Genomic DNA, 14,404 nt, shown 5'->3' with positions numbered 1-14,404 from the left:
ATTCCTTCCGGCATCCGTGTCTTGTAGTGTTTCATCTACACTGAAGTGGGTCATTTTGTTTTTATCCTACTTTTGTATTTGAGATTGACTTCTGATGAAAACCAACAGCCAGCCCAGCTAGCTGCATAGCTAAGTATAGCACTTTGACATTTGATGTTACCACTGCCCTCTCTGTCAACTGTCAACTGCAACGTAATAATATCCTACCACCCGACCACAGGATCGTCTGGCCAAGCTGCAGGAGGCCTATTGTCAGTACCTACTGTCCTACGACTCCCTGGACCCAGCTGAGCGCATCCGCCTGGAGAGGGAGGTGCTGGAGGAGAAGGGGAGGCTGGAGAAGAAGAGAGGGCCCCTGGAGGGCCACTCAGATGACTCCCAACAGAGCCTGCTCCAGCTGCCCCGCTGTGAGCCCAAGAACGGCCTGGTAAACGGGGTGATCCGGAGGAACGGCCTGCCCAGGAACCTGGAGGAAGGAGCGAAAGAGGGGAAGAAACAGGAGAAGGACATGTGGCTGAGGTCCAGCAGGAGGAGACTGTTCTCTCAGGAGAAGAAAGGAGGAAGAGGAGGAGCAGAGGAGGAGAAAGAGTTTCTTAGCGACCAGCACAAGTGTATATACAGGGTAGGTCATGTTAGCCCCTTTCTCTGGCACTGTTCACACTCAGGTTGAACAACTGATGTACAACACATTTGGCACAACAAATGTGATACAACAGACAGTTTTTCTGGAACAAAATAATTACCCAAGCATGGTGGAGGCACTACAACATGCACAATGCTTGTGTAAATATTTGATTGGTTAAGTCTATTGGTTAATGAGCTCTGTGGTAGCTGTGTGTGGGCAGATTGAATACAGTGCAGCACTGTCAATACAGTGTGTATAGCTGTTAGTGCCTGGGGGCAGAACTACAATATCCCTGGTTCAGTTGCTCTCACATCGAATATAGGTCATTGCACATCTGCAAGCACAGAGGCCACACACATGATCAACACACACGATCACGCACACACACACACACACACACACACACACACACACACACACACACACACACACACACACACACACACACACACACACACACACACACACACACACACACACACACACACACACACACACACACACACACACACACACACACACATCAGACACACACACACACACGATCAGACACACACACACACACGATCAGACACACACACACACTCACACATCACACAACACCTCATTTTGACACACAGTGTTTATGTCATGCTCCATGATGATCTTCTGTTGCTCACACTTCTATCACACACACTGCACACACATTCTCCACATGATCTTCTCCACACTTCTCATCAGTAGTGTCAGTTCCAGTTCTCCAGTATCAGTTAGTTCTCCTGTAGTGTCAGTTCCAGTTCTCCTGTAGTGTCAGTTCCAGTTCTCCTGTAGTATCAGTTAGTTCTCCACAGTTCCAGTTCTCCTGTAGTGTCAGAGTTCTCAGTATCAGTTCTCCTGTAGTATCACAGTTCTCCTGTAGATCAGAGTTCTCCTGTAGTATCACACAGTTCTCCTGTAGTATCAGTTAGTTCTCCTGTAGTATCAGTTAGTTCTCCTCAGTTCTCCTGTAGTATCAGTTCAGTTCTCCTGTAGTATCAGTTAGTTCTCCTGTAGTATCAGTTAGTTCTCCTGTAGTGTCAGTTCCAGTTCTCCTGTAATCAGTTAGTTCTCCTGTAGTATCAGTTAGTTCTCCAGTATTTAGTTCTCCTGTAGTATCAGTTAGTTCTCCTGTAGTATCAGTTGAGTTTGTTCTCTGTAGTATCAGTTAGTTCTCCTGTAGTATCAGTTAGTTCTCCTGTAGTATCAGTAGTTCTCCTGTAGTTCAGTTAGTTCTCCTGTAGTATCAGTTAGTTCTCCTGTAGTATCAGTTAGTTCTCCTGTAGTATCAGTTAGTTCTCCTGTAGTATCAGTTCTCCTGTAGTATCAGTTAGTTCTCCTGTAGTATCAGTTAGTTCTCCTGTAGTATCAGTTAGTTCTCCTAGTATCAGTGTTCTCAGTATCCAGTTCTCCTGTAGTATCAGTTAGTTCTCCTGTAGTATCAGTTAGTTCTCCTGTAGTATCAGTTAGTTCTCCTGTATTATCAGTTAGTTCTCCTAGTAGTAGTTCTCCAGTTCAGTTAGTTCTCCTGTAGTATCAGTTCCAGTTCTCCTGTAGTATCAGTTAGTTCTCCTGTTCTCCTGTAGTATCAGTTAGTTCTCCTGTAGTATCAGTTAGTTCTCCTGTTCTCCTGTAGTATCAGTTAGTTCTCCTGTAGTATCAGTAGTATCAGTTTGTTCTCCTGTAGTATCAGTTAGTTCTCCTGTAGTATCAGTTAGTTCTCCTGTAGTATCAGTTAGTTCTCCTGTAGTATCAGTTAGTTCTCCTGTAGTATCAGTTAGTTCTCCTGTAGTATCAGTTAGTTCTCCTGTAGTATCAGTTAGTTCTCCTGTTTAGTATCAGTTAGTTCTCCTGTAGTATCAGTTAGTTCTCCTGTAGTATCAGTTAGTTCTCCTGTAGTATCAGTTAGTTCTCCTGTAGTATCAGTTAGTTCTCCTGTAGTATCAGCTAGTTCTTCTGTAGTATCAGTTAGTTCTCCTTCAGCTAGTTCTTCGTTTCATCTCTCAGTTTGACTTCCTACTTTTAAACCTGGCTCGTAGGGACTATTCTGTCTGTGACTGCCAGCATAGCTGGACCCATATGAAATCAATATATTGGGCCATAGTAAGAAATACAGCAATCTCCTCCATACATGTGGGAAAGCTTACAGTGACTGACTGTAGTCCAACCAACCAGGGATTTTCCTGGCACATTCATACAGGCTCTCTGTCCCTGCCCGGCTGTCTGTCGTGTATCTGAGCCTATGTCCCAAATGGGGCCCAATTCCCTGTCTAGTGCACTACTTTTAACCAGGGCCCTTAGGGCTCCGATCGAAAGTAGTACTCTATATAAGGGAATAGTTAGCCAATTGGATAAGGGAATAGGGTGCCATTTGGATAATTTGGGAATAGGGTGCCATTTGGATAAGGGAATAGGGTGCCATTTGGATAATTTGGGGAATAGGGTGCCATTTGGATAAGGGAATAGGGTGCCATTTGGAAAAGGGAATAGGGTGCCATTTGGATAAGGGAATAGGGTGCCATTTGGAAAGGGTGCCATTTGGATAAGGGAATAGGGTGCCATTTGGATAAGGGAATAGGGTGCCATTTGGATAAGGGAATAGGGTGCCATTTGGATAAGGGAATAGGGTGCCATTTGGATAAGGGAATAGGGTGCCATTTGGATAAGGGAATAGGGTGCCATTTGGATAAGGGAATAGGGTGCCATTTGGATAAGGGAATAGGGTGCCAATAAGGGAATAGGGTGCCATTTGGATAAGGGAATTTAGGGTGCCATTTGGATAAGGGAATAGGGTGCCATTTGGATAGGGGGAATTTAGGGGGTGCCATTTGGATAAGGGAATAGGGGGTGCCATTTGGATAAGGGAATAGGGTGCCATTTGGATAAGGGAATAGGGTGCCATTTGGATAAGGGAATAGGGTGCCATTTGGATAAGGGAATAGGGTGCCATTTGGATAAGGGAATAGGGTGCCATTTGGGAGGAATAGGGTGCCATTTGGGAGGCAACCTGAGAAAAGCGTCTGGATGGAAGACTTCCCTTCAGAATGTGCTGAGGCTGCAGCAGCGGGGAGAGGAAGGAAGATGATGTCATGCAGAACAGTGACATCCACATGTATCATTTTTTGTCTGGCTGTTCAACTAACTCTCCCATCTGGTTGGCTGTGATAACCGTTATATTGACAGTGGTCTGCGTCCCAAATCACATTCCTATTCCCTTTTCTGATGCCCTACTTTTGACCAGAGCCTGTACAAAAGTAGAATGTCGTTAGGGACGGAGACAGTGTATCAAGGGACATAAAAGACTACTTCCTGTATGGTCTTACTAGTCTCTTTGGTTGTGCTTCTGAGTCATTCGATTGGCAGGATATCAAAACACCTCAGTCCATAAGCTCGTACACTCTTTGTGTTGATGATTTGCTGTGATAATCTTTACATTGACTGTGTATCAGGGAATTTGAAGGGGACCGTAAGGTCTTAGCCCTCTCTTTGTGTTTCTCTATTGCAGGGGAAGTCGGTTTCTCTCACTACGTTCTACAGGACAGCCAGGAATACTATGAACATGTGTTTCAATAAGGAGCCTGGGACGGCTGAGGTGGAGGTAAGGTCTACATATCCCAAACTGTTATATACCTGCTACGTAGGTTGCACTACTTAAGGCCCTATTCAAGTTTCAGAGAAGTTGACTTAACATGGACTTAAATAAAAAAATCAATAAAATTGACTTGTCCATATTTTATAGACATAAATCCATGTTAAGTCTACTTATTTCAAGTCTGAATCGGCCCTTAGTGCACTACTTTTGGTCAGGGCCCTGCTTTTTGGGACGCAAGCCATATAGTCATAATGAATAAGTAGTATATTTCACTGGGACCATAAGTAGGATAATTCACTGGGACCATAAGTAGTATATTTCACTGGGACTGTAAGTAGTATAATTCACTGGGACCATAAGTAGTATAATTCACTGGGACCATAAGTAGTATAATTCACTGGGACCATAAGTAGTATAATTCACTGAGACCATAAGTAGTATAATTCACTGGGACCATAAGTAGTATAATTCACTGGGACCGTAAGTAGTATAATTCACTGGGACCATAAGTAGTATAATTCACTGGGACCATAAGTAGTATAATTCACTGGGACCATAAGTAGTATAATTCACTGGGACCATAAGTAGTATAATTCACTGGGACCATAAGTAGTATAATTCACTGGGACCATAAGTAGTATAATTCACTGGGACCATAAGTAGTATAATTCACTGGGACCATAAGTAGGATAATTCACTGGGACCGTAAGTAGTATAATTCACTGGGACCATAAGTAGTATAATTCACTGGGACCATAAGTAGTATAATTCACTGGGACCATAAGTAGTATAATTCACTGGGACCATAAGTCACTAAGTAGTATAATTCACTGGGACCATAAGTCACTAAGTAGTATAATTCACTGGGACCATAAGTCACTAAGTAGTATAATTCACTGGGACCATAAGTCACTAAGTAGTATAATTCACTGGGACCATAAGTAGTATAATTCACTGGGACCATAAGTAGTATAATTCACTGGGACCATAAGTAGTATAATTCACTGGGACCATAAGTAGTATAATTCACTGGGACCATAAGTAGTATAATTCACTGGGACCATAAGTAGTATAATTCACTGGGACCATAAGTAGTATAATTCACTGGGACCATAAGTAGTATAATTCACTGGGACCATAAGTAGTATAATTCACTGGGACCATAAGTAGTATAATTCACTGGGACCTGTAAGTAGTATAATTCACTGGGACTAAGTAGTATAATTCACTGGGACCATAAGTAGTATAATTCACTGGGACCATAAGTCACCATAAGTAGTATAATTCACTGGGACCATAAAGTATAATTCACTGGGACTGTAAGTAGTATAATTCACTGGGACCATAAGTAGTATAATTCACTGGGACCATAAGTAGGATAATTCACTGGGACCATAAGTATAATTCACTGGGAAGTAGTATAATTCACTGGGACCATAAGTAGTATAATTCACTGGGACCATAAGTAGTATAATTCACTGGGACCATAGTATAATTCACTGGGACCATAAGTAGTATAATTCACTGGGACCATAAGTAGTATAATTCACTGGAACCATAAGTAGGATAATTCACTGGGACCATAAGTCACTAAGTAGTATAATTCACTGGGACCATAAGTAGTATAATTCACTGGAACCATAAGTAGGATAATTCACTGGGGGTATAATTCACCATATAATTCACTGGGAGTAGTATAATTCACTGGGACCATAAGTAGTATAATTCACTGGGACCATAAGTAGTATAATTCACTGGGACCATAAGTAGTATAATTCACTGGGACCATAAGTAGTATAATTCACTGGGACCATAAGTAGTATAATTCACTGGGACCATAAGTAGTATAATTCACTGGGACCATAATTCACTGGGACCTAAGTAGTATAATTCACTGGGACCATAAGTAGTATAATTCACTGGGACCATAAGTAGTATAATTCACTGGGACCATAAGTCTGGGACCTAAGTAGTATAATTCACTGGGACCATAAGTAGTATAATTCACTGGGACCATAAGTAGTATAATTCACTGGGACCATAAGTAGTATAATTCACTGGGACCATAAGTAGTATAATTCACTGGGACCATAAGTAGTATAATTCACTGGGACCATAAGTAGTATAATTCACTGGGACCATAAGTAGTATAATTCACTGGGACCATAAGTAGTATAATTCACTGGGACCATAAGTAGTATAATTCACTGGGACCATAAGTAGTATAATTCACTGGGACCATAAGTCACTAAGTAGTATAATTCACTGGGACCATAAGTAGTATAATTCACTGGGACCATAAGTAGTATAATTCACTGGGACCATAAGTAGTATAATTCACTGGGACCATAAGTAGTATAATTCACTGGGACCATAAGTAGTATAATTCACTGGGACCATAAGTATAATTCACTGGGACCATAAGTAGTATAATTCACTGGGACCATAAGTAGTATAATTCACTGGGACCATAAGTAGTATAATTCACTGGGACCATAAGTAGTATGGAGATGACTGATCAGGTCATTGACACATTTCTTCTCTCCTTTTGTCTTTGTTGTCAGCCATCCCACTGTGTGATCTACTGTCACTACTTGTTTTTTCATCTACATTAAAGCAATAATGTTTCTGTCTGTGATTGCAGCAGGAGTACTGGAACATCGTGGAGCAGAGGGAATGTCATGTTGCCGTGCACTGTGGGAAAGTGGACACTAAAACTCATGGGAGTGGCTTCCCAGTTGGAAAGTCTGAGACCTTTTCAAAGTGAGGGCCTAACGGCATTATCCGATCACATGAATGGAGCATTTTGAATTTCCTGCTTATACCCTCCTGATTCCTGGAATCTTCCAACTGGGATTTCTGGAGAACCGGGAAAGTTAGGGGAATTTTACAACCCTATAAGGACATGCATAAAATACGTGTTCTGTTCTCTTGTCTCCACTCAAGACATGGATGGAACCTTACAATCCTTCCCAATAATTCAGGATCCATCCTACGCCATCTTGGTGCTGTGCCAGGTAATCATCTATACCTATGACCCTCTCCTGTTACACAGGATGACAGTACATTGTACTGTAATAGACAGTTGTAAGTAGAAGAAGAACTCCCATCAGCTTAACTACAACAGTTCCTTGAATGTATGTTGCGTTAGTTTTTGTTGTTTTATACAGTATATCCTCATTTTTGGTGACATTTCAATAGCATTCTGCTATGAATTAAGTGAACTTGAACTGACTAGAACATCTTGACAGTCTACTATGTCTTCCTTTGTGGTTGTACAGGAGTGACCATTCCTTGGCTGAACATCGGCATGGTCTTCTCTACCTCATGCTGGTCGCGAGACCATCACCGCCTTCCATACATTGATTACTTACACACTGGTGCTGACTGCATTTGGTAAGTAAGTGGTTCACTGCTCACTGCCCTCTCCCAGTCTAATCCTACGGTCACTCAGGTTCACCACCTGCCACAACCAATGGAGAACGAGCTCAGCGTCAGGTAGTCAAGCCTGATCAAATAGAACTGGTGGAGAATGATTTAATAGAACTCCCGGAGCGTGGTCAGTACAGTATGAAGGAAACGCTGTATGGCTCAGTAGGTAGAGCATGGCGCTCGCAACACCAGGATAGTGGGTTTGATTCTCTGGGCCATCCATACGTAAAATGTATGCAGTATGACTAAGTCTTTATTGGATAAATCTGTTAAATGGTATATATTTAAGCAATAAGGCACGAGGGGGTGTGGTATATTGGCCATATACCACGGCTAAGGGCTGTTGTTAAGCACGACGGTGGAGTGCCTGGACACAGCCCTTAGCCATGGTATATTGGCCATATACCACGGCTAAGGGCTGTTGTTAAGCACGACAGTGGAGTGCCTGGACACAGCCCTTAGCCATGGTATATTGGCCATATATCACGGCTAAGGGCTGTTGTTAAGCACGACAGTGGAGTGCCTGGACACAGCCCTTAGCCATGGTATATTGGCCATATACCACGGCTAAGGGCTGTTGTTAAGCACGACAGTGGAGTGCCTGGATACAGCCCTTAGCCGTGGTATATTGGTCATATACCACGGCTAAGGGCTGTTGTTAAGCACGACGGTGGAGTGCCTGGACACAGCCCTTAGCCGTGGTATATTGGTCATATACCACGGCTAAGGGCTGTTGTTAAGCACGACAGTGGAGTGCCTGGACACAGCCCGCCGTGGTATATTGGTCATATACCACGGCTAAGGGCTGTTGTTAAGCACGACAGTGGAGTGCCTGGACACAGCCCTTAGCCGTGGTATATTGGTCATATACCACGGCTAAGGGCTGTTGTTAAGCACGACAGTGGAGTGCCTGGACACAGCCCTTAGCCGTGGTATATTGGTCATATACCACGGCTAAGGGCTGTTGTTAGCACGACAGTGGAGTGCCTGGACACAGCCCTTAGCCGTGGTATATTGGTCATATACCACGGCTAAGGGCTGTTGTGCACGACAGTGGAGTGCCTGGACACAGCCCTTAGCCGTGGTATATTGGTCATATACCACGGCTAAGGGCTGTTGTTAAGCACGACAGTGGAGTGCCTGGACACAGCCCTTAGCCGTGGTATATTGGTCATATACCACGGCTAAGGGCTGTTGTTAAGCACAACAGTGGAGTGCCTGGACACAGCCCTTAGCCGTGGTATATTGGTCATATACCACGGCTAAGGGCTGTTGTTAAGCACGACAGTGGAGTGCCTGGACACAGCCCTTAGCCGTGGTATATTGGTCATATACCACGGCTAAGGGCTGTTGTTAAGCACGACAGTGGAGTGCCTGGACACAGCCCTTAGCCGTGGTATATTGGTCATATACCACGGCTAAGGGCTGTTGTTAAGCACGACAGTGGAGTGCCTGGACACAGCCCTTAGCCATGGTATATTGGTCATATACCACAAACCACCGAGGTGCCAGGAATTATTGAAAGACGGTACAATATAAACTTTTCTTCCACAAATATTTGTCTTAATATCTGATAGACCAAATAATATATATATCACACCATGTAAAGGAACAACCTAATTCAGAAATGATTTTCTCATAAATTACAACTAAGTGGATTTATGTCAACTCAGTCAGACACCAAAAAATGCATTTCATTTGTACATTTATTGTCCAAGTGTTTGAAGACCTTGTTTGTTTAATTCTATCATTACATTATTCAAATATGAAATACAAATCTCCAAACGTATATTTATAAAGCATTTTTATAATGCTATATTTATGCTCCAGGGCTAATTTTGTTAGCATTTTGGCACGTTTTTCTAGATTCAGAACATAAAACATTTATTAGCATTTTGACATGTTTTTCTAGATTCAGAACATAAAACATTTATTAGCATTTTGATATGTTTTTCTAGATTCAGAACATAAAACATTGTGTTTTGGTATGTTTTTCTAGAATCAGAACATTAACATTTAGTGTTTTGGTATGTTTTTCTAGAATCAGAACATTAACATTTTAGCGTTTTGGTATGTTTTTCTAGATTCAGAACATAAAACATTGTGTTTTGGTATGTTTTTCTAGATTCAGAACATAAAACATTGTGTTTTGGTATGTTTTTCTAGATTCAGAACAAAACATTGTGTTTTGGTATGTTTTTCTAGATTCAGAACATAAAACATTGTGTTTTGGTATGTTTTTCTAGATTCAGAACAAAACATTGTGTTTTGGTATGTTTTTCTAGATTCAGAACATAAAACATTTATTAGCGTTTTGGTATGTTTTTCTAGATTCAGAACATAAAACATTTAGCGTTTTGATATGTTTTTCTAGATTCAGAACATAAAACATTTATTAGCGTTTTGGTATAAAACAACATTTCTAAAGGAAACATGATCCCTTAGCTCTATCACAGCAAATATGTCAATAGTTTAACCATGTGTTGCAGAAGAGTGATTCAAATATTTTTTTATAACAATAAATTAAAAATTAAAAAAGTTCATAAGGGTTTAGCCATCAGTGACGGAGTTGACAACAGATACTCAAAACAGACATTTTTGCCTCAACGTATTTTACATTTGTAAAATATATGAAATGATTCTTTCAGCACTCGGAGTTGACGTTAGACAAAAATATATATGTTTTTTTTACCGTGGTGATTTGACGTTGACGTTACCGTGGTGATTTCTATATTGTTTGTTTAAAACATATCAGATAGTAGAGAACTTTCCAGACCATAAGTGGTCTTGTTGCACTACATGTAATGAGAAGATGAATAAGAGGTCATTGTGGTAGAGCTCACCCTGCTCATTCCTGATTTGAGTTGACCAAATCTCCAGACACATCTTTTAGGAATCACAGTTTCGAGATAAGGGCTATTGAAAATCACTACACAAGATCCCTTTTCAGTTAATATTCATTATTGCCAGTTAAAAATATATATAATTACACTTTTTTGGAGAGTTTGAAATTGGGATCCTTTTCTCCAGACAATGGCATTTCCGGGTATAGAGCCAACATGGAAATGAATAATATTGAAAATATTTAGAAAATTCCGAAAGCAAATCTTTCCCCTTATAAAATTCCCCTTAATGTAATTGAGCTCAAATAAAATCCTATAAAACTACAATAAAAATTAAAGTTTCATTGCCAGACAAGGATATTTTTGATTTACTAGTGCTATGACATGTGTCCACTAACTCCAACATGTTATCATATAGTGATACACAATTAGATCCCAATAACCCATGTAACCCGGTGTTCAGGTACTGTATTCCTGCTGAGGAGAAGGTGAAGCTGGACAAGGTGGTTCACACACTACTGCAGGCTAATGGAACCCCAGGACTGGAGATGTTGGAGAACAACATCATGGTGTGACTGCAGGATACACTGTCCACACATACAGTATAAACATGGACTACAGAAACACTGTCCCCCCTACAGTATAAACATGGACTACAGAAACACTGTCCCACATACAGTATAAACATGGACTACAGAAACACTGTCCACACATACAGTATAAACATGGACTACAGAAACACTGTCCACACATACAGTATAAACATGGACTACAGAAACACTGTCCACACATACAGTATAAACATGGACTACAGAAACACTGTTCCCCCCTACAGTATAAACATGGACTACAGAAACACTGTCCCCCATACAGTATAAACATGGACTACAGAAACACTGTCCACACATACAGTATAAACATGGACTACAGAAACACTGTTCCCCCCTACAGTATAAACATGGACTACAGAAACACTGTCCACACATACAGTATAAACATGGACTACAGAAACACTGTCCCACATACAGTATAAACATGGACTACAGAAACACTGTCCACACATACAGTATAAACATGGACTACAGAAACACTGTCCACACATACAGTATAAACATGGACTACAGAAACACTGTCCACACATACAGTATAAACATGGACTACAGAAACACTGTCCACACATACAGTATAAACATGGACTACAGAAACACTGTCCACACATACAGTATAAACATGGACTACAGAAACACTGTCCCCCATACAGTATAAACATGGACTACAGAAACACTGTCCACACATACAGTATAAACATGGACTACAGAAACACTGTTCCCCCACATACAGTATAAACATGGACTACAGAAACACTGTCCCACATACAGTATAAACATGGACTACAGAAACACTGTCCCCCATACAGTATAAACATGGACTACAGAAACACTGTCCACACATACAGTATAAACATGGACTACAGAAACACTGTCCCCCTACAGTATAAACATGGACTACAGAAACACTGTCCACACATACAGTATAAACATGGACTACAGAAACACTGTCCACACATACAGTATAAACATGGACTACAGAAACACTGTCCACACATACAGTATAAACATGGACTACAGAAACACTGTCCACACATACAGTATAAACATGGACTACAGAAACACTGTCCACACATACAGTATAAACATGGACTACAGAAACACTGTCCACACATACAGTATAAACATGGACTACAGAAACACTGTCCACACATACAGTATAAACATGGACTACAGAAACACTGTCCCCCCCCTACAGTATAAACATGGACTACAGAAACACTGTCCACACATACAGTATAAACATGGACTACAGAAACACTGTTCCCCCCCTTACAGTATAAACATGGACTACAGAAACACTGTCCACACATACAGTATAAACATGGACTACAGAAACACTGTTCCCCCCCTACAGTATAAACATGGACTACAGAAACACTGTCCCCCCCTACAGTATAAACATGGACTACAGAAACACTGTCCACACATACAGTATAAACATGGACTACAGAAACACTTTCCCCCCTACAGTATAAACATGGACTACAGAAACACTGTCCCCCCATACAGTATAAACATGGACTACAGAAACACTGTCCCCCCTACAGTATAAACATGGACTACAGAAACACTGTTCCCCCTACAGTATAAACAGTATAAACATGGACTACAGAAACACTGTCCCCCCTACAGTATAAACATGGACTACAGAAACACTGTCCCCCTACAGTATAAACATGGACTACAGAAACACTGTCCCCATACAGTATACACTGGACTACAGAAACACTGTCCATATAGGGAACAGTATAAACATGGACTACAGAAACACTGTAAGTAGTGCAGTATAGGGAACATGGACTAAGTATGCACTATATAGGGAACAGTATAAACATGGACTATAGAAACAGGGTGTAAGTAGTGCACTATATAGGGAACATGGTGTAAGTAGTGCACTATATAGGGAACAGGGTGTAAACATGGACTACAGAAACACTGTAAGTAGTACAGTATAAACATGGAACAGAAACACTGTCCACAGGGAACAGTATAAGTATGGACTATAGAAACAGGGTGTTCCCACTACAGTATAAACATGGACTACAGAAACACTGTATAGGGAACAGGGTATAAACATGACTATATAGGGAACAGGGTGTAAGTAGTGCAGTATAAACATGGACTACAGAAACACTGTCCCCACTACAGTATAAACATGGTGTAAGTAAACACTGTGCACTATATAGGGAACAGGGTATAAACATGGACTACAGAAACAGGGTCCCCCCTACAGTATAAACATGGACTACAGGAACAGGGTGTAACAGTGCACTAGTATAGGAACATGTGCACTATATAGGGAACAGTATAAACATGGTGTAAGTAGTGCACTATATAGGGAACAGGGTGTAAGTAGTGCACTATATAGGGAACAGGGTGTAAGTAGTGCACTATATAGGGAACAGGGTGTAAGTAGTGCACTATATAGGGAACAGGGTGTAAGTAGTGCACTATATAGGGAACAGGGTGTAAGTAGTGCACTATATAGGGAACAGGGTGTAAGTAGTGCACTATATAGGGAACAGGGTGTAAGTAGTGCACTATATAGGGAACAGGGTGTAAGTAGTGCACTATATAGGGAACAGGATGCCATTTGGGATGTAGACTTGGTCGTTAGGTAATACATGTTCTCTGTCTCTCTCCCTCCCACCAGATCTCTCCGGAGGTGCTGTGTCGAGCGGGGATCAAAGTGCACCGGACCGTCCAGCAGAGTGGCCAGTTCGTCGTCTGTTTCCCGGCGGCGTTCGTCTCCAAGGTGTGCTGCGGCTACAGCGTCTCCGAGACAGTGCACTTCGCCACCCCCCAGTGGCTGAACACGGGATACCAGGCTGCCAAGGTTGGAGCCCCCGTCGTATCAATACTTGAAGGAAAAGCTATTAGTTGAAAGAAGAGTAGAGTTTAATTCAGTACATAATGTATTATAATGTTACGTGCCATGCTAACATTACTCTAGTATTTAGTATAGTTTTACTAGTCATTGGCATCGGCATGTTAAATGTTGTTTTCACAGATAAAGTTGCAAGATCAGTTTGTTTAAAGTATTGGTCTTCGGCATTAATAGAGATTCAATTCTCCATTAAAAAAAAATCTGAATTACTTTGCTGTTACAATAAAATATATATATATTGTTATTCAAGACAATTTTAAAATGATATAAATGTCTTTGCTAAAATTAACGAAAATCCATTTTCGTTTAGGGGTCTGACCACATAGAGTATGAACTCCTGTACCTGTCCTGTACCTCTCCATGCTCCTGTACATCTTGGGGTGGCCAGTTTGACTGAGT

The 14,404-nt window shown here is 41.3% G+C and overlaps 1 protein-coding gene across 1 annotated transcript in view; it reads left to right on the top strand.

The window, feature by feature from the left end:
* LOC124022463 (protein Jumonji-like) overlaps nucleotides 1-14,404 on the top strand; it is a gene marked incomplete at its 5' end in the record, with an annotated part of 76,937 nt that overhangs the window by 51,941 nt on the left and 10,592 nt on the right. The window contains 7 exon segments of the mRNA XM_046337373.1: nucleotides 221-622; nucleotides 4,146-4,238; nucleotides 6,877-6,995; nucleotides 7,179-7,249; nucleotides 7,514-7,628; nucleotides 10,971-11,076; nucleotides 13,772-13,954. Coding sequence (XP_046193329.1) covers nucleotides 221-622; nucleotides 4,146-4,238; nucleotides 6,877-6,995; nucleotides 7,179-7,249; nucleotides 7,514-7,628; nucleotides 10,971-11,076; nucleotides 13,772-13,954 — 1,089 coding nt within the window.

The sequence above is a fragment of the Oncorhynchus gorbuscha genome, unplaced genomic scaffold (assembly GCF_021184085.1).
Source record: "Oncorhynchus gorbuscha isolate QuinsamMale2020 ecotype Even-year unplaced genomic scaffold, OgorEven_v1.0 Un_scaffold_1397, whole genome shotgun sequence".
Classification (NCBI taxonomy): Eukaryota; Metazoa; Chordata; class Actinopteri; order Salmoniformes; family Salmonidae; genus Oncorhynchus; species Oncorhynchus gorbuscha.
This window is presented reverse-complemented; position numbering and strand designations above follow the sequence as displayed.